This window comes from Haliotis rufescens, unplaced genomic scaffold, assembly GCF_023055435.1.
Source record: "Haliotis rufescens isolate VD_foot unplaced genomic scaffold, xgHalRufe1.0.p SCAF_14, whole genome shotgun sequence".
NCBI lineage: Eukaryota > Metazoa > Mollusca > Gastropoda > Lepetellida > Haliotidae > Haliotis > Haliotis rufescens.
In genome coordinates, this window is record NW_025963824.1 from 37,426,771 (window position 1) to 37,451,738 (window position 24,968).

The window sequence follows — 24,968 nt, forward strand, 5'->3', positions numbered from 1 at the left end:
CAACTGCATTAAAGTCAACCAAACAGCCAATTATCTATCTACAGAACATTATCAAAACAGTTTGTCATATAAATTTCAGATGGTATATTTGCAAGTTTATTTCAATAAAATTAAAAATTTATCTTTGTACAGACCCGTAAATGAGATTATAGGCTCAACGTCGTTGCTAAAGAAAATGAATTTCTTATCTCTGCGTGTCGCCAGAAGGACGTCACGTGTTGTCTCACATTTGTTTGGATTGCACAGACATATTAAGTACACGTATACAGTATGAGGTGGGCTCACCTAGTCTGCTCACGTGACAAGTTGCATCTGAAAGCCAGCGGCTGGCGTACTGCGGGGTATTACAGCTAGGAGTGGGCTCTGGCAGCGTTTGGTAACGGCTGGTAAGTGTCGTTCATTCTCTTCTGCTGATATATACTGTTACACTTTTGTAAAGGTGTAAACCATATGTTATGATTTACCACGGCACACACACCATTGAATCAATCCACGTGAAGATGTTTTTGAAACCCCAACGTTTCAATTGAACACATTGAAAATTGAAAGAAAACAGTTTAGTGACGAAATTGTTTTTCGGAATCTTGGCATTTTATTGTAACACAGTATAAGGTTTAACTGGATACCGATCTCAGAGTTGTTGGTAGATATATCCAAATTCGCATGACTAGTAGGCTCTTTTAAGAAATAAACGGTGATGTGGAGTTATTTGTCGTACAATAAAAAAAACAGCAGGGAGAATAAACCATGAAGGACGCAGTCGATCTCGTCAGTGTCGGGCAAGTCCATTTTATGAACAGGGGGTTGAGTATTTCCCGCATATTCCCACATTCCTCACGTTTATTATCTTTACCTCTTCTCCGAACGAGATTTTCATAGATCTCCCGGTCTTTGACGCGATCGTTTGGCCTTTGCGTCCCCTTATCTGAGGGAAACAACTCACTACCCTTTAGTACATATTGTCGTCCAATTTACGACATTATCAAGTTGTGAGCCTCATCAATCTCTAGAAATGACGTCATGACAGCAATGTTTTATCGTGAAATAAACCAAACCTTGCCCTTCGTTGATATTTGCGATATATCAAGACATACACAATGTATGACAGTGATATGTGACGATGTGAGACTTTTATCTCAAATCTTTCTTTTTATCTTCATGTTACAATAAACTCACATCATGCTGTCTGTTTTGTTCTTGTTTGAGTTTTGTAGCAAATATTTCCCACTAAGCGGGCCACTGTTCTGTGGCATTATGTGCCCTGAGCTATGGAATAGGCTGCCATTGGATATTAGGAACATTGACAGTCCTACTTTGTTCCGATCAAGACTCAAAACCTATCTTTTCACCAAATCTTTCTTAGAGTATTGAGGCTTTGTGTTTTCCTAGCTGTGTAATGTCTCTTTTTTGTGTAGACTCTAATGAAGCGCTTTTGAGCAGTTCTTCGAACTAGATACCAGCGCTTTATAAATCTGTAGTTATTATTATTATTATTATTGTTCCTGTGTATTGTATGCGCGTATTAATGAACCTTCCCATCTTTTGTGACCAGCTGTTGGCATGTCCAAAAAGGAGGCATTTTACTTATTTTAGGTTCAACATGTATGCAATAAAAGGCTTTTTGATGTTTTTTGTCAAATACTCTTATCTCATGAAGGCTGAAACAATGTTTTCAGTTTCAATCATATGTCACGATTACACCCTCTATAAGCACAAAATCATACTTGCAGAAATTGTCTTTTCATTTCAGATTGTTTAACAGGCATACACGTCACAATGGCTGACAAAGGTACTTCCCTATGCAGACATGTGTTCAAGAAAACTGGGTGGAAACTGAATGAGCTGCTTGCTATGGGGAAACCATGTGGAGGGGGGGGTGGGGGGGGGTGGGGTGGGGGTTGGGGTTGGGGCTGTGTCATCATGTGTCACCAACATTATATTACTTGCAAACAACATACAAACTAACACCAGTTTTTTTATGACAACAGTGATAGATGCTACTCGTTGGGTGGGCAAGCCATGTTTACCCTTTAAGCGAAAACCTGGTGTCACGGCAGATGTTCTGTCTTTTAAGTCATTTTTACGAAACTGTATTGGAAGACTTATTGATCTCTGGTGTTGATATTTTGATTTGAACTAGTTAATCGATCAAGGAGTCGGACCTGTTTGCTAATCATTGATTAATCGGGTAGTCAGGCTGAATAAAACAAGCGAGCCTTGCAATCATGTCAATAGTATCTTACTGCTGCAATAATTGTGGCACTCGTGTCGTTTTGCTATCAGACACAGCAATATTAAGTATTTTGTTCTCTTTTGAAACGATGCAAATATATTTCCTATGAAATTGATCTAACCGACAGACATTGTGATCATATTTATGGCACATAATAATTACCCTGAAAATTAAAACTTAAACAGAAATAGGCAATCTCCCGCATTTGCATTTGACTGAAGTTCAACTGACAAAATGATGTAATTCATAATCCGTTGAGTAGTGGGTGTAAGACTGTTTGCATTCTCTTTCACAGGGAAACGTTCCAGCTTCTTAGACAGGGAAATTCGAATGGTACTTGTAGGAAAGACTGGAGTTGGTAAAAGTGAAACAGGGAATACAATAGCTGGAGCCGGAAAGATTGTGAAGATATTTGACTCATTCGCAAGAGCAATGTCTGTTACAAAGAAATGTAAACAACATTCCTTTAAGCGCTTTGGTGACGACTTGCAGCTTGTTGATGTCCCAGGTTTTTGTGACACAGTAAAATCACACGACGACATAAAGGAAGAGATAATGAAATGTATAGGCATGTCATCTCCTGGAATACACGCCATTCTTTTCATCGTGAGGGTAGGAAGGTTCATGGAAGAAGACAAAAATACACTTGAAAGGTTCCTGCGCTGCTTTGGAGAAGAATCAAAACGATTTGTGATTATTGTATTTACTGGAAAAGATGACTTGGAAGCGGATAATGATACCCTTGACAACTATCTAGGTGATTGCCCAGTGACACTGAAGAAGTTTCTATTTGATGTAAGTCGTCGCTGTATTGCTGTCAACAACAGGGGGACGGATGCAGAGAAGGAGAAATTTGCCAAAGACCTGATAGTCATTGTAAAAAGCATGGTTGGTTACAACGGCGGCGGGTGCTACACAAACGAGATGTATGAGAGGTGTGAGGCTGAGCTTCGAGAAGCTGAGAAGAAGGAAAAACTTGAAGAGAAGAGGGAGAAGCAGCTCGAGGAGACACTCAAGCAAGAAGCTGCTGCCTATGAAGAAATGTTACAGAGACAGCATCTTAAAATGCAAGAATTGGAGAAACAACTTCAACAAAACAAAAAAAGATCAGAGGAAGCAAAAAATGAAGGAAATCAGTTGAGAGAACGACTAAAAGCCTTAGCACTGCTGCAAAATGAAGAAGAAGAGAATCAGGTGGCTGAACAAAAGGAGGCAGTCTCAGAGGAAAACATGAGGAGAGAAGTTCAGAACCTGCAAGATCTTCAGAAAACCATTAGGGAAGAACATGACCGTATGAGGGTAGAAATGCAACATGAAGAAGTTCGGAAGCAGATACGAGAGAAAGTTGAAAATGGTGACACTGGTTACCTTGGAACTGCTTACCGATGGGTAATGAGCAAGATCGCTTCATTAAACCAATTTTCGTAATGGTAGCTGTATTATAAAGATCTGTCAAAGATAGATTTTCATTGATTCAATCATATAGTTTTGGTCACTACGTTTACGTATACGTTACTTATTATATATTCAACAGAAACGATTTTTGTTTATGCAGATCCAGACTTTGAGGTCGAGATTTCAATTTGTTCTGGGTACAATCGAGCAATGATCCTCATTCGAAGATTGCAAAGAGCGTCAGACGACTCATGGTCTTTGAATGAGGATTGAAATAAGCACCATTTGGGGCTGGGTTTATATCTAAAAAAGCATTCACGAGTGCGTGTGTGTGTTTGTACGTATACCTGTCCGGACTAATGTCGGTTCTATAGTGCTAGAATACCCCACTCTGACACAGTGACTATGAACCAACCAGGGCATGTCATATAATCCGTTAAGGCCGAGCCCCAGGCAGGGTAGCAACTTTTGGTATGGTGCGGTCAGGGGATCGAACCACTGACCTTATACACTCCCTGCAGATGTTGTATCCACTAGATCACAGAGGAACATGTGATTTATGCTTGGTTCACCTCCATTTTATTACTGAGAAACGTCTGTAGATAAATTGGTGTCTGGATGTAGTATGGAAAGCCGCGTAATGGAATTAGGTTTGTCTTCACGTTACAACAGCCGTTAGTCTTGTTCACTGCTTGGCTTTTGCGAATTTTGTTTTGAAATTATTCACCATGCTTTGTAACCTAGGTATGTATAAATAACAGCAAGATAATGTAATACAAAACTGTTTTTCATGTATTGGAACTATGCCATGGGAATAGTAATTTGGCTACCCTTTCATTTTCGCCTTTACCTTATTGCCATTTTGCCGTGGTCTTACTTTAGACATGTATTTGATAGACCCCTTCTGGCAATATCTGCCGCGGAAGGTTTGAGCACTTCTGTTATATAATCTGTTCTGGACGTTTGTCTTATTATAAACATATGCCATAGAAACACTATGTAGTCACCTCTATCTACTATTTTTGCTATTCAGGAAAAAAAACGTCCATACGAGGTGAGGTGAGGTGAAATGGGGTTTAACGTCGCGTCCAAGATTATTGCAATAACATTGCGACGTCCATATGAGGCTACCGCATTTTACTCCAAGTTTGCTAAGTATCATTACTTTAAAAAGGTAAATGCCCCAATTGTGTTGAAATAGCCAACAACCATATTGCGTTAAGACATGTTTAATAAACAAAAGTCACGTGACATCAGATCAGATCACTCGTCAAAATGAGAGTAAAACTGAAAAACACAATCATTCTAACAAAAAGTACAGTACCGTGTATGCGACCCATATTACACCGCTTCTCATGCTCCCCCGGGTGGTCGGGTAGCCTAGTGGTTGAAGCGTTATCTCGGCACGCTGAAGACCTGCGTTCGATTCCCAACATTAGGACAATGTGTGAAGCCCTTTTCAGGTGTCCCCGTCGTGATATTGCTGGAATAATGCTCAAAGCAGCATAAAACCACTCTCAAGTGTCTGGATGGTTGCCAAGGGAAGATTGGTCCACTCTTCAGTACGAACACTGCCGAGTTTCTGTGGTGTTGCCAGAAGGACAGGGCATCGCGAGAGAGTGATCTGCAGCTCGTTAACACTTGCACCTCAATATGGACAACGACTCCTGCTCTAAGTTGGCATCAGGGACCATGTCACAATGAGGTCGTACGTTATCATTCATGATTGCATCAGCATACGGTCTCACGTACACACCCAAAATGTCGTACCTGTTGCGGAAACATGTCATCGAGCTCTGCTGTAGGACAAGACAATCGGTTCTTCCAGCCCTATTGATCACACCCTAAGTCATGACTCAGTGCCCTCCATCTCTGTCATGTTCATCTATTTTGGAATCCTGAAATCTTTCTCACCTTCGGGCGTAAGGATCTGTGAAGTCTAGACAGTATATCGATTCATCAGTGAAAAGTACTGAAGCCCAGTCTCGGTCTGTCCAACTGACGTGGTCTTCAGCCCAATCCAAATGTCACTGTCTGTGATGTCGAGTCAGTTGCATGGGAATGCATGCCCTCAGTGAACGGAGACCAGCCTCACGGAGACGATTGTGCACTGTTTGAGTAGAAACGTTAAAGCCACTGGCGTTCCGCAGATCATTCCTGACTGTGGTGGCAGTCACGAAGTGATAATGTCTTCCTGCTGTGTGGTAGAACTCTGTTCGATGTCGCTTGGTATCTGCAGCTGGTATCTGCCTAATTCTTTGGTTGTCAAGCGACTTCTTTGAGGGGGCATAAGTGAATTCGGTTGTTGCAAACCTAGTAGCAAATGTTGATGTGCTCTCTGATAATGATGTGCAAAGATTCTGTCACGATACGAATAAACGCTCGTTTTTAAGCACCTCGTGCACATCTTGCCAATGACTGCATGCCTCTGTACATGAGATACTTTAGGGATAATCCAATCATTGTGTACAGGGATATTACAATGTTAATTTGTTGCATGATACATCATCAAAACTAGATCCTTAGCAAACTTTAAGTAGTATAAATCAAGAGCGGTTAAATGTGAAACAATGTGTTGAGTTGCATTCTTTTTGATTTTCTTCTCATTTAAAGATTTCTTTGTTAAATAAATTTATAAAAAATGTCTTTTACGTTTCTGATTGCCTGAAGGCAGTTAATAGCATCAGCGATATGTGATGTGATCTGTGTTCACATTATTGGACAATATCGCGATTGTGTCAGAAAAAGTGATATTATGACCACAATATTGGAATAACCACAATATTGCACGTTTTTGAAGTTGTAAAGGACAAAACCAACTCCGATATTTTGAATTAAGAATGTTAGCCCTCACCAATTTCACTCTTCCTCTGGCTTACATTGTCAGTCAAGGCCAACTAATATTTTTAATTATTAAACTCGATATTAAACTCAAGGACATGAGAAACGTCACCTATTTTCAATGCCACAAAATAACAAAGCTATGTTTTATAATGGTTATTGTTGTATTTTAAAACTGGGTAATTTACAAAATGTGTGCATAAACACTGACAAATCCAGTGGTTTATCGATATGTTTTGCATAGAAGGTGATCTGTCTAATATAAAAATGAACCGCCACTTTCAAAATGATAGAAAAAGCAACCATCCAGTCAATATCTGGCGTGACCTCTCCCAGCTTCGATGCCGGCTGTGAAACGGTGCCGATCAGAGAAAGATCGTCGTCTAATTGCGAGGTCAGGGATCAGATGGCATTCTGCCTTCAATGCCTTAGCTAACGCCACTCCTGTCTCATGGCGTGGCTGAGGTTGCCTAATCTGTCGTCCCAGGTGGTCCCACAGATGTTCGAGACCTGTTGAGAGATCTTGCCGCCTAAGGAAGTAGGTTCACGTTGTTGGCGTTGAACAATGTTCTGGTAATGTGGGCTGTATGTGGGTGAGTTGGAGAGAAATGGCAGTACAACTGGTGTTAACACTTCACTGATGTAGCGTGCAGCGGTAAGATGCCATCATTGACAACCAGATCCGTCTTCATGTCTCCGCACCAGAGAGACAGTCACACTGCAACCACCGTATGGTTCAATTTCCCTGGCCGCCGGTAAATAAGCTCGATATTCCTCGTCCACCTCATTCTCTGACGTCGATGTTCACTCGATAACGTCACTCCCTTGAACCGTCGGTAGGCTTTCAAACCATAGTGACGAAGTCGTCTGGACACAGTCTTTCTGTTGATGGGATGACAAAGGGCATGTTCTACCGATGTCGTCACTGTGAGGTATCTGTTCCTAAGGTGAAGCAGTCGTTAATGGCGGTCTTCTTGAGGGTTGTAACTCGGGGTCCACCGTTCTAAGGCCTGTCTGTTGTTCCACCTGTGTGCCTAAACCGGCTGACTAACCTCGAGTATCGTCCTTCTCAAACAGCCCATTACCTCAGCAACATGGGCCTGAGTTCACCCCTGTTTTAAACCAGATTTGTATACGGGTATTTATCCAGGGGTTATGCCTGTTTCCTAGCAATAAGGGCATTATCACAACCAGCACATGCATTCTGCGCATGTCAGTGAAAGGAATGCATAAATTGCGTTTTGCCGATACGTTTTAATCTATATTAAAATGTGTTTTGACATTGGTTGAAAATACATTGAAGATATATTTGAGGTGACGTTTTTTTTCGTCCTTTAATTTTAAACAATATTTATCAGAAACTTCCAACACACTTTCCTTGAACCTTAGGAAATGGACTTATAAACTTATCACGGATATTGACCATTGTCTTTGACGTTACTTGTCTTTGCATGATAAACACTTTTACTTTTTCATGGTAAGACCTGATCCCAGTTATGGCGTTTTACTTTTTTCTTGTAAGACCTGATAAGTTTTGTTTGTTTGTGTGTTTGTTGTTAAACGCCGCACTCAGCTCTATTCCAGCTAGAGGAGTCGTGACTAGACAATCCAGTGATTGATAGCATGAGCATCGATCCGCACAATTGGGATACGCCTCTTCCGACAGCATTGTCGCCTTTTACAGCAAGCATGGGTTGCTGAAGACCTATTTTAACGCGCATCTTCATTGGGAGAGACAAGCATGGGTTGCTGAAGACCTATTCTTACACGGATCTTCACGGGGGGCGACAGGCATGGGTTGCTGAAGACCTATTCTAACCCGGATCTTAAGGGTGGCAGACAACTATGGGTTGCTGAAGACCTATTCTTACAGAGATTTCCACGGTGCGAGAGAATCATGGGTTGCTGAGGACCAATTCTACCAGGGATCTTCACGGTGGGAGACAAGTATGGGTTGCTGAAGATCTATTCTTACAAGGATCTTACGAGCGGAGACAAGCATGGGTTGCTGACGACCTATTCTTACATGGATATTCACGGTTTGAGACAAGCATGGTTTGCTGAAGACCTATTCTTACACGGATCTTCACGGGGGGAGACAAGCATGGGTTGCTGAAGACCAATTCTACCCTTGATGTTCACGGGGGGAGACAAGCATGGACTGCCGAAGACCTATTCTACCCTGGATATTCACGGGTAGAGACAAGCATGGTTTGCTGAAATCCTATTTGTAAACGGATCTTACGAGGGGAGACAAGCATGGGTTGCTGAAGACCTATTCTTACACGGAGATTCACGGGGAGAGAACAGTATGGGTTGCTGAAGACATTTCCTAACCTGAATCTTCACGGGGGAGACAAGCATGGGTTGCTGAAGACCTATTCCTACACGGATATTCACGGTTTGAGACAAGCATGGGTTGTTGAATACCTTTTCTAACCCGGATCTTAATGGGGGAAGACAAGCATGGGTTGCTGAAGACCTATTCTTACACGGATCTTCACGGGGAGAGACAAGCATGGGTTGCTGAATATCTTTCCTAACCCGGATATTCACGGTGGCAGACAAGCATGAGTTGCTGAAGACCTATTCCTACACGGATATTCACGGTTTGAGACAAGCATGGGTTGCTGAATACCTTTTCTAACCCGGATCTTAATGGGGGAAGACAAGCATGGGTTGCTGAAGACCTATTCTTACACGGATCTTCACGGGGAGAGACAAGCATGGGTTGCTGAATAACTTTCCTAACCCGGATATTCACGGTGGCTGACAAGCATGGGTTGCTGAAGACCTATTCTGACACGGATGTTCACGAGGGGAGACAAGCATGGGTTGCGGAAGACCTATTCTTGCACGCATGTGAATGTATCTTTCTAGAAATTTAGTTCAAATTTGAAGACAATGTAATGGCATGTGGAATGGTGCAAACCGAAAAGTGAAATGTTTTTCTTTATTTTTCCGCGAGTCGGAGTTGCAACTTCCGTATTTGTATCCGAAAGAGTGTATCACAAGTCTTCAGAGACGCTGATAAATCTCAATGCTGTTCAGAACGCCTGTTACAAGTACATGTACGCCAACAACAGATATTTTACGCCCGTTTCCTAATGTTCATGACAAGTATGTTTAAAACATGTAAATGTTGATTAATTTTTTTATTTTTTTTTGCGGTTTATAAGTTAGATAAAACATTTACCCTCACCCCTGACGCCCCTCGATCTTATCCCTTGGATTCAGGTTTTAAATCTCATAAAACCCAATGACGTGTTTTATCATATACGTCAAATATCTGAACGTTATTGATTAATCGCGTGTACAACTGGAAAACTCCAAAGGTCTTCTTCGTGCTTCTACATCGACAAAACACACCTTGATGTACCTGTCGACTTGAGTGAGTGAATGTGGTTTTACGCCGCCTTCAGCAATATTCCAGCAGTATCGCAGCGGGGGGCACCATAAATGGGCTCCCACATTGTACCCATGCCGGGAATCGCACCCGGGTCTTGACGAGCGAAAGCTTTAACCACTGTGGAGTAGCCAAGTGGTCACACAGAGAGCCCAAGTTCGAGCGGCGTAAAACCATGCTCACTCACTCCATAGCTCAATGTATTCATATGCAAGTTGTTGTGTGTAAAGGCCTGGTAATTTTGAAGCATCTAATAGCATTAGATACCTGATTTACATATTGTTTTGACCAATAATAATCAAGCATTCGTCAGTGTCATGGAAGAGTTTACTGATATTTCCCAGTGGAGTTTGTTATTAACCGACGCTTATAACATGTGAGTCTCAGTTATGGATTTGGCATACACACGGATACTGTGTCTATACAGCTGGGTATAAACACAAGCTTCAATCAGTCGACTCCTTGCCTGTTTTGTATCCTGCATGGCCGTATCCACACAGAATATTTGCCAACGAAGAACCATATAGACCTGGTGTTGTTATATGGAGTTTTGCTGTTAATAGTTTGAGACCCTGACCATGTGAGCTCCTCCCAGGGCGGGGCACGTGGGTGGTAGAAGCTTTAGTCGTCTTCCCCCAAGGTTTTGTTTGTGAGACTCCAGTTGTCACAATTTTCGTGGGTTTTAATACGTTTGATTATGTCGGTGTTGTTGGTGATGTTGGAGATTTTGTGTTTGATGCGGCTGGTGATGTTGTTGCTGATATTGTGGCCGTTCTACCTTTCTCTGTAATGACACGGAATGACTTAGGTAGAGCTGCAATTGCCTACGAAAGGGACAAAAATACATTTAAAATTTGAAAAGTCAATTCCTATGATTGTTCACTTCTATATTGAGGTTGTGTATGTTTGTTTGTTGTTTAATGCCGCAATCTGCAATAGTCCAGCTTTATGACTGCGGACTGTGAATAATCGTACCTGGACCAGATAATCCAATGATTGACGTCACAAGCATCCATCTAAGCAATTGGGGTACGATGACATGCATCAACCAAGTCGGCGAGCTTGGCCATCCGAATCGAACACACGCTACTGGCGTGACTTACACAGTTTTAATCTCCAGGTTACCCAACATACCACTAAGGTATTATTAAACGATAATACTACCCTTTACTTAGTAGTGAGTTAGTATGTTGGGTTTAAGGCCGCTTTTAACAATAATCTAGTTATATCTTATCACGGCGTGTCAGCCTAATGTGGGAGGAAGCCCCGAAGTGATGCAAATCTAGAAACATAATCGGGGCGAACCGGGGATTCGAATGCACAAGCAAAGCTTTCTGACGTGCCCAAGGGACGCAACTCTGCGCAGGGAACTGAGTCGCTGTTGACGACCCGACCACCTTCCCCGATGTAGTTATGTACCATTGTGAACACCTTCGTAATATACAAAAGCGAGGGACCGTTGTGTATTATGTTATAATGTTGCGACAATAATGATATAGTATTGCGCCGTTGTTCTCGCAGCTGCTTCTTGTTATCTATCTGTCTTAGAGCATAGCCACATACTCGAGTTGCAAGAAGAGCATATCAGTATAGGTAGTAAACAGCTCGCGACAACGTCTCTATTCTTTTCCATCTCACGGTCATCGAACCCACAGACTAGGCAGGCGTCTGTGCAATTCTCAAGCAGCAGTGTACATTGGGATATAACTTTTTACACGTGACCAAAATGACGAGCGCACATTGGATGAGAGCATTTCACTGGGGTCCTATTCGTTGCGAATATGTTCAAACACAACAGTACTAACCTCAACGTAACTGCCAAATACTGCTGGAATCACGAAAGCATGGTCCTTGATCAGTTGTTCAATTTTGCGACAGCACTGTCAGGCGACGTCTCTGTGATGTTGATGTTCACGTCCCCTTCGATAGGCGCAGTGCCAAGAAAGGTGAACCTAACGCTGGTGGTGGTCGTGAAGTTTGTCTGAACAGTGTAAATGTAATCGCTTAAATTAGATGGGAAAAGTGTATATGGACGTGTGTCACATGTCGGTGACATATCTGTGCTTGACATTAGAATATAAGATATAAAATTTGAAAACTTATTTATTTCAAATGTGTAAATGACGACAGTTTAGCAATTGGAATTATCAGCCAATGACTTCACTGTTGCTGTGTTAATAACACACCGTAAATCAGGTATCTAATGCTATTAGATGCTTCAAAATGACCAGGCCTTTCCACACAACAACTTGCCTATGAATACATTGATCTATCGAGTGAGTGAGCATGGTTTTACGCTGCCCGAACTTGGGCTCTCTGTGTGACCACTTGGCTACTCCACAGTGGTTAAAGCTTTCGCTCGTCAAGACCCTGGTGCGATTCCCGGCATGGGTACAATGTGTGAAGCCCATTTCTGGTGTCCCCCGCTGCGATACTGCTGGAATATTGCTAAAGGCGGCTTAAAACGATATTCACTCACTCAAGTCGACAGGTACATCTATGTATAACCTGATATATCCGATGCCGGTTTGGCTGTAAGAAGCTTGAATTGCAGATATTACAAAGATCGGCCAAAAATGTTGCCATGGCGATTGGGTGTGTTTTGTCGATGTAGAAGCACGAAGAAGACCTTTGGAGTTTTTCCAGTTGTACACGCGATTAATCAATAACGTTCAGATATTTGACGTATATGATAAACACGTTATTGGGTTTTATGAGATTTAAAACCTGAATCCAAGGGATAAAATCGAGGGGAGTCAGGGGTGAGGGTAAATGTTTTATCTAACTTATAAACCGCAAAAAGAAGAAACAAAATTAATCAACATTTACATGTTTCAAACATACTTGTCATGAACATGAGAAAACGGGCGTAAATTTTTTTTCACTTTTCAGTTTGCACCATTCCACATGTCATTACATTGTCTTCAAATGTAAACTAAATTTCTAGCAAGATACATTCACATGTTACAATATCAATGGAAATTGTATACTAACAATCATGAGTATATCATAGCATCCCTGTTCGTGAGATTTAACCTGATTGGAGAATATAAGGATGAAGGCACTGGAGCTTTTCTGAAACGACAACGCACCAGAACTTATGTTCTCGATTATCCGCCGAAACATTCTCCATTTGGTGTAAAAAGACAAATAGCTGTGATAATTATATCAATGGATCACTGAAAATCAGTGATGACACCAGGTGTTCGCGAGGAGGTAAGCATGCCCTGCCCTAGCAGTAGAACCCGCCAGTCACACAATTTGCGTAAGATATGAAGTATTAGCTGTCTGCCGCCGCATAGCAGTACTCCTGCAAAGTGACGATGGTCTGTAAACCATCCAGACAATCATGTGATCGATGAACCAGAGAATCACGATAATGCGTTTACTGATTTTCTTTGAAGAAAAACATGTTTAAAAAAATACTCCTTTTTAATTAAGGTGGGATAAACTGATTCTGCACCATGTGACCTTTAGAGCTTATGTACCTGTTCCTTCCAGGTGTCGTAGTGGGCGTGAGTGTCGCCATGGTGATTGTTGGGGGCGTACTTGGGACTGGGGCGGCCATCTATATGTCAAGAAGAAGAAATATCGGATTCCGATGATGTGACTCGACCTACACACATTCTGGTCACTTTAACTGTTTCGAACTGATGTCCATGATCATGTCTGTTATGGGGCAACAATAAATATTAAAAAAATATAAAAGTTCATCTGTTGCATTTCTGGCTCCAACATAGACAGTATAAACTACAACGGCTGTTTTGTTAGACATCGCCTCAAGCAGCTGGGGAGTGAGTGGGGTTTACGTCTCTTTTAGCAATATTCCAGCAATGTCCAGGGAGTGGTTACCAGCAGAGTGCTTCTCACATTGTACCCCACTGTCACATTGCTGGAATATTGCTGAGTGAAGCGTTAAACACCCCTTAGACACCATGTAGAACACGTCCATGTATGCAAGCCTGTCATATTCAAATGTTTCGAAATAACACATTTCTTGAAGTTTATCTGTTTCTAATTATGGTGGTGGGGTAGTCTCATGTATAAAGTTATGGCTCGTCAAGCTGATAAGCCGGGTTTGAGTCCCAACACAAATACCATCAGAGCATACCATAATATAAAGGCTACCCTGATACAGGTTGGATATGGACTATGGAGTTTAACAACGAACTACAATCACCCCTCGAAGATTGTCTTCAGTGTACTCCACGACATGTTAGCAACCAGCATTTCCAACAGAAATAATATCGCATGAAATGAAAAATGCATTGGTCAGTGTAATGGACATTTCATTTTGCCTAGTCGTTTGTCTCCTTTTGGAAGTGTGTATCAAATTGTACCGTCTAACACAGGCACGTAGGTGCGAAGTACGGGTGGGGGTGGGGAGGGTAGGCACCCGAATCCGAATGAAAGTACAGTGATTGACTGTGCGTTTCGATATACAAATAAAAACAACAACCTCATGATGGCATGGGACAGACAACCACTATCAGGAAGAGACACGAAGTGCACATTAATTTAAGACTAGGTTATCTGTGAGATGTTTTTATTGAATTAAAGGAGGGCTGTAGTTTAAATGGGGAGATAGTTCAGGTCAGTGCACATCTGAGGCAAGTGCGGGAAACTTAGTCAGCAAAGACATTCCTCGGGAATACGAGGAACAGGAGAATCCATGTTACAGAAGAAAATGGGAAAAACCAACACTGATTGTATTCTTTGTAAGGTGTTTGTCGTGCTTTCAAGGTCAAGTTTTACACGTGACTGCGTGATTGAATTGGGGTAAACGCCTATTTGGTGTACATGGAGTGTCAGCTTATAATAACGTGTCTTTGTTCGTTATTTACTGCGTGCTAGCTTATAGAAACGCGCCAGTTGGTGTCGTATGGTGCGTGTGAGCTGATAGTAACGTATCAGTATTTGGTGTGTACAACATGTCAGCTTATATACTCTTACAAAAAAGAAACGCAAAGCCAGATTTGTGTGAGGTAGGAAAATACATTTATACGAGGAACCGTACAAGGTATTGAGCCAAAATGTTGTGGAGAGAACACTTGGTGATTGTAGTCATCTCAGTTATCGGTACATAGGAAAAGTCCAAGGTGAAGGTCAGCTACCATCAATAACGCGTATGTTCCCCGTTGGAATCGATAGCAGCATGACATCTCCTGCCCATGGAAGAGACGAATAGGCGAATCACATCCTGGGGAATGGTAGCCCACTCGGCCTGCATCGCAAAAGCCAATTGTTGCAACGTCGGGGGTTGTGGCTGACGTCGGCGTAGCCGTCCATCCAATTGACCCCACAGGTGCTCAATCGGGTTGAAATCCGGGGATCTGGAGGGCCAGGGTAGAACATTAACGTTGTTGTGTAGACATGCTCTTGTGATCCGTGCTGTATGCGGTCGAGCGTTGTCCTGCTGGAATACACCGTTGCCGTTGGCTGCAATTGGGAGGATGTGTGGTAGAAGAATTTCGTTGTTGTATCCTTGAGCCGTAATATTGCCCTGGATATGGACCAAATCTGTCCTGCCATGGTGAGAGATAGCCGCCCACATCATAAAGCTTCACCCACAAACCTGTCCACTTCCTGTACCCAGTTCCAGGCGTAACATTCTCCCCGACGTCTGTATACCCCTGCACTTCGATCCCTCGAAGGAGGAGAAATCTTGATTCGTCGCTGAACCAGACAGCTCTCCATCGCAGGCCATACCTTGTGACACGAATGCAGTCGTTTTTGACGGTGTTGTCTACTCAATATGACGCGTCGAACAGGACGTCTTGCTCGTAGACCTGCTGCTCTAAAAGAGTTTCACCGCCTCCGTGGTCTAGTGGTAGAGCGTCCGCCCAGAGAGCGGAAGGTCCGGGGTTCGATCCCCGACCGCGTCATACCAAAAGACGTTAAAAGATGGTACTTGTTGTTACCCTGTCTGGCGCTCAGCATTAAGGGACTAAAACAAGGACTGGTCGGCTCGGAGTCAGTATACTGTGTCTGAGTGGGGTATTCATGTTAAACTGCGGCATGGTATCTCAGTGAGTTAGCACTATAAATCGGCATCAGTCCGGACTAGTACAAGCAGCCACACACACACACATACACGTGCATGCACGTCGCTATATAAGTGCAATAATCATGGACGCGACGTTTAAACCCTATTTCAATTCACCTCACCAAAAAGGGATTTGTACTCTGGTCGGAGATTCTGCGCAGTCCGGGTATTTGGGATGCGGTTGAGGTGTCCGTGGTAGTCCTTTCACATAGGTAGCGCAGTCATATGTAGCGATCTTCGGCGGGGTCTTGGTTGTTCTTGGTCGTCCCGACCTTGGCAAATCACGTGTTGAAACAGATCCCATAGCCTTGTGATGGTGCTGGACGCTACATTGAAAAACCTGGCTGCAGCTGATCGGGATTCCCTTCTGCCTTCAAGCGGCCTATGGCGTTGGTTCTTTGCACTTCTGTTTATCTTGGCATATTGTTGAACTGTCTTTATTCGATTGAGGCAGATGCCAGGCCGACCCTACACTTTAATACCGTTCATGGTGCTGCTGCACGTGTAGTCCATGCAGCTCCATGGCTCGCATGTCCTTGTTGTGATCATTTTCATCCGGGAAATTTGTCGCTGACATGGTCCGCTAATTTTGCCTTTATGGCCAAAAATGTCTGTTTTGTATTTCTCTTTTTGAAGAGTATATTACTTTGTTAGTATTTGTTGTATACAGCGTGTCAGCTCATATTAGCGACCTAGCCGTCCATGTTCTTGAAGCATGTTCTACGATTACATCTAATTTCTGCTTGCCATGAATACATAGTTACCAATACCCGTCACTGTAACCTTCTCAAAGATGGTAAAATCAACCACAGACAACCACAGAAAAGATTCCATTGGGCGTAAAAGGCGAAATATTGGTATATGCGTGTATCACTGAAAATTAGTGATGACACCAGGTGTTCGCGAAAAGGGTAATGATGAATGAATGAATGAATGAATGAAAGAAAGAATGAATGGATGAATGAATGAATGAATGAATGAATGAATGAATGAATGAATGAATGAATGAATGAATGAATGAATGAATGAATGAATGAATGAATGAATGAATGGCATTTCTTCCAAAACATAAATCGGAAATTGCTCAACGCGCGTTGATAAATATGTTGTGGGGAAAAAAACTTCCAACTGAAGTATGAACTAAAAGTAGATCCCCCTGTGTTGTCGAAATGCTTACAGACACCTTATTAATTACCCTTCCTCCATTAGATCTCATATTCAATTATTTGTTCTTCACATTTATTTTTCAACACATTCTCGGATGGAAAATATATTTTCGGCTATCGACTCGATGGTTATGAGGATCGCTATATCAATTGACAACTTTTCTGTCTCGAGGGGACCACGTCACTGTGCCCTCACCTATTGTTATAGGTTACAGGTGTAGTCATCCGTGGTTAAGTGGGTAACAATAGGGGGATTACCTATAGTCTGTTGCATGTCTATATAGAGAAAATAACTATCTTCCAGATATATAAAATTTCATATACTTTTCAACAGTACATTCGCTTTACAGAAGCATATATTTAATAAAATATCATATATTTTATAATGATGGATTACGTATTGCATGAATGAATAAATGAATAAATATACATTTCAAATTCACTTTACAGCAGAAATATTCAGTTCACAATCCAACGTATTCAGCCACAGTATCATCATATTCAGTTGGTGTCAGTCTGCCAGTCAACAAGTTGTCCTTCTCTGTCAGAATGTTGTCGTCAATTTGGAGATATTTTCGCGATTGTTCATTCTTGATAATGTCAATAAATGTCAAAGATGTTTGGATGACTTGGGTCCGATTTCTTCAGCTTTGAATGCCAGCCTCCTAAGTGATTGGTTGTCCTGGAACCAAGGGTCCCAAAATGGTTCCACACGTCTCTCCTGTCGCCGGACAGTCCTTCCTGCAGCAACGCCAATGTATGGTGGTGTTTCTTCTGTTCCTAATTCGTAATCTGTGTCCGTTGAAAACTATGTTCTGTCCACCTTAAGAGTAAGCAACAAATCGAACATTAACTTGCAATTGAGCATTAGCCATTTTGTTATGGTAGTATGACTCGCAAATGCCATTTGATACACTTCCAAGATTGACATTAATCACTCATATATAATTTTAATCATACCTATTATCATCAAATAATGTACATGAGAACAACTGCTCACCTAACAGTTAGACACTAATTGAACAGATTCGACCGTGAGAAGAAGGTTCACTTTAATGACACAGACTGTACCAAGCGATTAAGTGATCTGTGTCTCTTAGTCACCTATAATCCACTATAACAACATTTGGGTGAGGGCACAGTGGGGTTTAACCGTCGTGCGATCTATGATGATGGCTTCATGTGCTGATTTCGAAGTGCAGATTGGAATGTAAAGTAGATAATATATTTGAAAAAGACCCTCTCTTCCACGTCAAGTATGACCCTATGTTCAGCTGCCACAATGTACAGTCTCATAAACACCCAGCGATAACATAAACAATATGTACGTTTATCTCTGAAGGTCGTTCAAGCTTCAGGACACACATTATACTTAAGATACAGAGCGACCAGGTTTGAGTTTCTTTTGTTGTGAACATGTCAACATGACCTCGGTGATTTTGCAATACCTAGGGATTCACTCACAGCAGTTAGTAGATAATTTTTCCTTGAGCAAGTGTCACCCAAAGTATTTTCAAACTTTTTTAATCCTGCAGAAACATTTTTTAACTGGCAGAAGCTAAAGTATAAAGAAATCAACAGTGCTGTTAAATAAACTTTCTGATGCAAAAACAAATCAACATGGACTTCTGTACAATGATTACATAAAGTTGCCTATAAAAATATACATTGCTTTTGGTGGACAACATTGGTTTTGTGAAATCATTTGCAGAAAGAACAAGGTTGGTACATGTAAAAAATCTGTGTATCTGAAAAAATGACAAAAGCGATAAACGTAAATCCTGGTTCTGTTTCATACTCGGTGACATGTACTTGGGTGTTATGTTGTCATACATGAATGTTTTTATGACATACATGGACGTTATGTTGGCATACATGGATGTAATGTTGGCATATATGGGTGTTATGTTGCATACATGGATGTTATGTTGCATACATGGAAGTAATGTTGGTATACATGGGTGTAATGTTCGCATATATGGGTGTTATATTGGCATGCATTTTGGTATGTTCGCATAAATGGGTGTTTTGTTGGCATATATGGGTGTTATGTTAACATACACGGGTGTTATGTTGCATACATGGATGTTATGTTGTATACATGGGTGTTATGTTGCATACACGAATGTTATGTTGCATACATAGGAGTTATGTTGCATACACGGGTGTTATGTTGTATACATGGGTGTTATGTTGGCATACATGGATGTTATGTTGGCATACACGGGTGTTATGTTGCATACACGAATGTTATGTTGCATACATAGGAGTTATGTTGCATTCACGGGTGTTATGTTGTATACATGGGTGTTATGTTGGCATACATGGATGTTATGTTGGCATACACGGGTGTTATGTTGCATACATGGATATTATGTTGCATGCATGGGTATTATGTTGCATACATGGATGTTATGTTGTATACATGGGTGTTATGTTGCATACACGAATGTTATGTTGCATACATAGGAGTTATGTTCCATACACGGGTGTTATGTTGTATACATGGGTGTTATGTTGGCATACATGGATGTAATGTTGGCATACACGGGTGTCATGTTGCATACATGGGTGTTATGTTGAATTCATGGATATTATGTGGCATACATGGATGTTATGTTCGGATACATGGATTTAATGTTCGGATATATGGGAGTTATGTTGCACACATGGATGTTATGTTGGGATACATGGGTGTTATGTTGCATACATTGATGTTATGTTGAATACATGGAGGTTATGTTGGCATACATAGGTGTTATGCTGCATACATGCATTTTATGTTGCATACATGGGTGTTATGTTGAATACATGCGTGTTATGTTGCATAGATGGATGTTATGTCACATAAAAGGGTGTTATGTTGGCATACATAATGGTTATGTTGCATACATGCATTTTATGTTGCACACATGGATGTTATGTTGCATACATGGGTGTTATGTTTACATACATGGATGTTATGTTGCATACATGAGTTTTATCTTACATAGGTGTAATGTTACATAAATTGGTGTTCTGTTGGCATACATAATTGTTATGTTCATACATGGGTGTCATGTTGCATACATGTATTTTATATTGCATACATGGGTGTTATGTTGCATACATGAGTGTAATGTTGGTATACATGGATGTTATGTTGGCATTTATGGATGTTATGTTAGCATTCATGGATGTTATGTTGGCATTCATGGGTGTTATGTTTGCATGCATAGGAGCTGTGTTCGCATACATGGGCGTTATGTTGACATATATGGGTGTTATGTTCGCATATATGGGAATTATGTTGGCATACACGGATGTTGTCTTGCTACCTGCAGTGCTGTCCTTCTTAAATCATCATATCTCCAACAAATGTCATTGTTGTACACAATGTCGAAACGGCGGTAATCGTCGCTGGTCATGTGTCATATTTTCGGATGTACCCCGATTCACTTTGCACTTTCTTGATAGACGTGGTCGTGTCTGGCGACGTCCAAATGAGCGTCAAGCCAATGTCGACATGGGACTTCATGACGGATTTGTCGGAGGATGGGTCGGATGTTGGGTGGCATCTCTAGGAGTGACCGGAACCCAGCGATATTGTGCAAGGAAGTGTCACAACATATTGACACTTTTTGTTGCTTTGTTGTCCCGGTTACATGGCGTGTTGGTCGACGTTGTGTCTCTCAGGATGACAAGGCCAGAATGAATCGCTGACGCTCAGCTCCAGCAGGACATGATAGTCATAGTCATAGGTGGCAAACCATGCTGTATGAACTTAGACAGCCGCTGCATGAGGTGTGGGACAGACTCGAAACCAAAAAAACCTCAAAAGGTGGTACAAGAGCATATTACAATAAATAAGTATGTATATGTACCAAAAGCAAACAAGATGGCAATTAGTAAACAACATGTGATTACCTAGCATTTTTAATACTAATGGACATTTTTTACAATAAATCTCGATAAATTCTTTAGATCCTGTGTGTTTGTTGTTGATAAAAGTTTTACAAATTTTATAATATTTGGCCATTCAGTATAACATGATGAGAGAAATGTTTGCCTCTCTCTTTAAAAAAAATTGCATCTGAATAAGAAGTGAAATTTATCAGCAAAAGATGGAGAATTACATAATTTACAGGTTCTATTTAACTTTGGAATTATGGAATTATGGAATTAGGTAAATTATGATTACAGGTTCGAAATCGTAGTATAGGAATTGCTAATTGTTTTGGCAATAGAAGATATTTATCGAGAACCGGAGTGTCCTTTAAATGTTTATAATATAATCCTTTAGAACTAAAATTAACGTCATTTCTCCATTTCTGATAAAAATGATCTTTAAGTATTTGCTCTACTTCTGACACTAGCCACTTTGTTGTGCAAATTAACGGATTGTTAAATACATAAGATAATCCAATACTGTCTGATATATCCATAACACATCTAACCCAGGGATTTGTTGATGCAATAGTCTTATTCCCATTAATGAACAAATATTGATATAACAGCTGTGAAAGTTTTTACACACCAGTTTGATATCTCAATTTGTGCCAGAAAGATATCATTTGTTTACAAATTATTATTCTTAATGGCAGCCGACCTACTTCGCCATATATCATTTAAAGATAGTTAATCCTGTGATAAGTCTGAGGAACTTCAGGTGTATGCTTTCTATAATTTCTAAATTTTCAAAGCCCCAGATTTCTGAACCATAAGTTTATATTGGTAATACCATCGTATCAAAAGTTGATAATACACAGTCCAAATGTGAATTTAAATTTCTTGATTTTTTTTATCAGACAAAACATTGCTTTCAATACATTATCACTGAGGGACTTAAGGCTTGATACTAGTTTTCTATTCCTGTGAAGTACAATTCTTAGATACGTATAAGTGTCGACAATATCTAGAGTTTTATCAGAATAGTGAAATTTATGTTTCTAATTTTTCGATGGACCACCACCAATTTCACAATTTTTGTTTTAATTATATTCATATGTAATTTGCACTCTTCACAATATTCATTAAAAGTTTCTGAGGCTTTCTGTAAACCTTCTGGTGATTCATCAAATAATACAGCATCATCTGCATACAATACAATTATAAATTGGATCCATACAATTAAGTCTTTATCTTCACCGTAGTTGAGATTAACTCCTCCACACCCAGATGAATGCAAAAAGGTTTCCACGTAATTTATGAAAATTGAGAATAATAGAGGGGATAGGGGATAGCCTAGTGGTTAAAGCGTTTGCTCGTCACGCCGAGGACCTGGTTCGATTCCCGACATAAGTACAATGTGTGAAGCACATTTCTGGTGTCCCCGCCGTGATATTGCTGGAATACTGCTAAAAGCGGCGTAAAACCATACAAACAGACTCACCAAGGCCATATATTCTTATAAGGTTAAAATGCATCCTTAAAAACATAGAAACTTATAATTATATAACGCGACAAAACACTTTCCATATCCAATAGAAATCTCTACATAAAGTGTCTGTTGAGGAATCACTGTCACTAGTTATTATACCAGGTGTTCGCCAAAGTCTGGAGCTGCTGGGATATTTTAGGAAGGGAAAGTTGACTGTTGGAAAGTTGAAGTAATCCCTCTTGTCATAACAAATTCAACCTTTAAAATGATGGTTACTGTCGAGAGATCTTTAATGTGAGATGGCTACAGAAAGTCTCCGACTCAAAGGAAATCGTTAGCGAGATGTTATTTGGGTGATTGTTTCGATGCTGTCGTCGCCTTGTAATTAATAGAGATGCTTAATTAGTCATATAGGTTCCGGTATTTGTCCATCATGACACAAACATGACTTCATGGTCTCATTTATTTGGTAAAGAATCAAATTTATGAATCTCGACATGTTTCAAACACGTGACAGGCTCGAAGATTTTTAAAAGATATTTTAAACACTAGTAGAGGAGTGCGTGGGTTTGAAAGTCACTGTGCGACGAGTCTGTCTTGCCTGGCCAAAGAAGTTGTATCTCCTGAGATGATTAGGCGTAGTAAAGTTATGTGAGTATAAAATCTTGTAATGCATTATTTAATCCTTGGATGTGTGTGCGCAGGTACATGAATGTTTTGGGGAATAGTTAGGAGTAAAGGTCGTTGGACGCCTCACTCCTTGACAAAGCGACTCTCCTGACTCAGTGAGTCATGGCTAAACTGGCCATGACGATATGGAAATGCAATACACTTAGATAACTGCTGCAGGATCCCTTGACGCCCCAAACGCAGTGACGACAATATGGATCCATCTCATGGGATAGTTTCAGAGGAGAAGATTTTGGAAGATATGTACCATAAAGAGCTCATAATGAACTTTGAAAACCTTAAATCCAATAAGGCTGCGAAGGCAACTGGCCTGTGACATAAGGCAAAGAACAGAAGTGACTGACAATCTCCTTCTGCTTTACCGTGACAAGTCTATCATTTGTGGATGATCTGGTGAGACGCTATAACATAACCTGTATCGTTTCTAATGAATTACGTTTGAAGTGTCACCCCTTAGTCCTGAAACCAATGAGTCTTGATGGTTTATATGCACTCGTTGCCATTGGTCTGCATGCTGGTGAGTTAATAGGACATAATCTAATGAATGCTTCTTGTGTTAAAGCTTCACGAACGATTGAATGATAGATAACAATAAATAAACAACGCAATTACAATAGGACACATGGTCATACTGACTTGGAGTCCTAATTACAGGCAAAGGCCGTTTGCAACTTGTCTGAAAGTTTCAGTATTCTACAAATAACAGCCGCAAAACCTTAACATACAACCATTTGTCAAAACTACATTTCAGCCACTTTGGTAAACTTGTCCGGTCAAAATAACCATAGACCAACTATAGACCATCAACCAATGTTTAAGTTGGTTCATATTTAACAAGCCTTCCTTAACATCATAGCAATAATCTAGAAAAATCAATTCAATTTCAGTCATCTTAAACCATTAACTAGTAATTTCACAGAATTGTTTTACTGAAATTCATTGTTTCATTTTCTTGTTTTTACTGGGGCGCTTGTCTTGATACTGATGAACTGGGCAGTAGTCCGCCAAATATATCCACCGTCGGCTGAAAGTTTAGCAATATATGTTTGCATCTAAGATATCTATATACTTTGCAGAGTTTTTGTGACCATCCTCAGTAAAAAAGAAAACAACACCTTCAAATGAAATGCAATTAGTTAAAATTATGTATTTATAGATTTCGATGTCGACAAAACAGGTTCAAGCAGTTTTGTTACAGTTTAAAGCATTGCACAATATACTCTCGAAATAGACACATGAGTCATGCTTTCCTCGGGAATAGCCAAATACACTGAAAGTATCAATCAGTACGGTTGCGCTTATTCTCCTTCAACAAACCCGCTTTTCGTTTAATGACTGTGGTTTGCCTGTGTATGCCAGTGACTGTGTTTGTTTGTGCAGGTCAAGCCCGTCGAATACCGTGAGCATAGACATTGCAGAGTAGGACTAAAGGCAGTTGAAATATGTCTGATACAAGCCATGCTACACGGGCATAAACGCCCTTCAAGTTCTGTGCTAAACAAGATGTGTTTGAATATTAAACAGGCTTTAATCTATAAATATAATAGGTGGTACTAGACCACAAGGACAAACTATACAACAGAACGTCATTGTGGTGTAGCATTTCAGTATCGGATTCGCTCATTCGACTCCTATTACCACGGACTTTAGTGCATTTATTACTGTTCATGCACCGAATCAAACAAGATGGGACAATTTTAAAACGGCATGGTTGAATGAATGCATTACTGAAAGGTCCTACCATTTTCTTATCAAAATCCCAAACAACTATGTGTGTATATATATATATATGTATATATATATGTGTGTGTGTGTGTGTGTGCGTGCGTATG

General features: G+C 40.7%; 1 protein-coding gene across 1 annotated transcript; it reads left to right on the forward strand.

The window, feature by feature from the left end:
• The first annotated feature begins 335 nt into the window (after positions 1-335).
• LOC124128005 (GTPase IMAP family member 4-like) lies at positions 336-6,274 on the forward strand. Its single transcript, XM_048395395.1, has 3 exons — positions 336-386; positions 1,751-1,789; positions 2,529-6,274. The coding sequence occupies exons 2-3, from the start codon at positions 1,777-1,779 to the stop codon at positions 3,659-3,661; spliced, it is 1,146 nt and encodes a 381-aa protein (XP_048251352.1). The 5' UTR covers positions 336-386; positions 1,751-1,776; the 3' UTR covers positions 3,662-6,274.
• Positions 6,275-24,968: the final 18,694 nt, after the last annotated feature.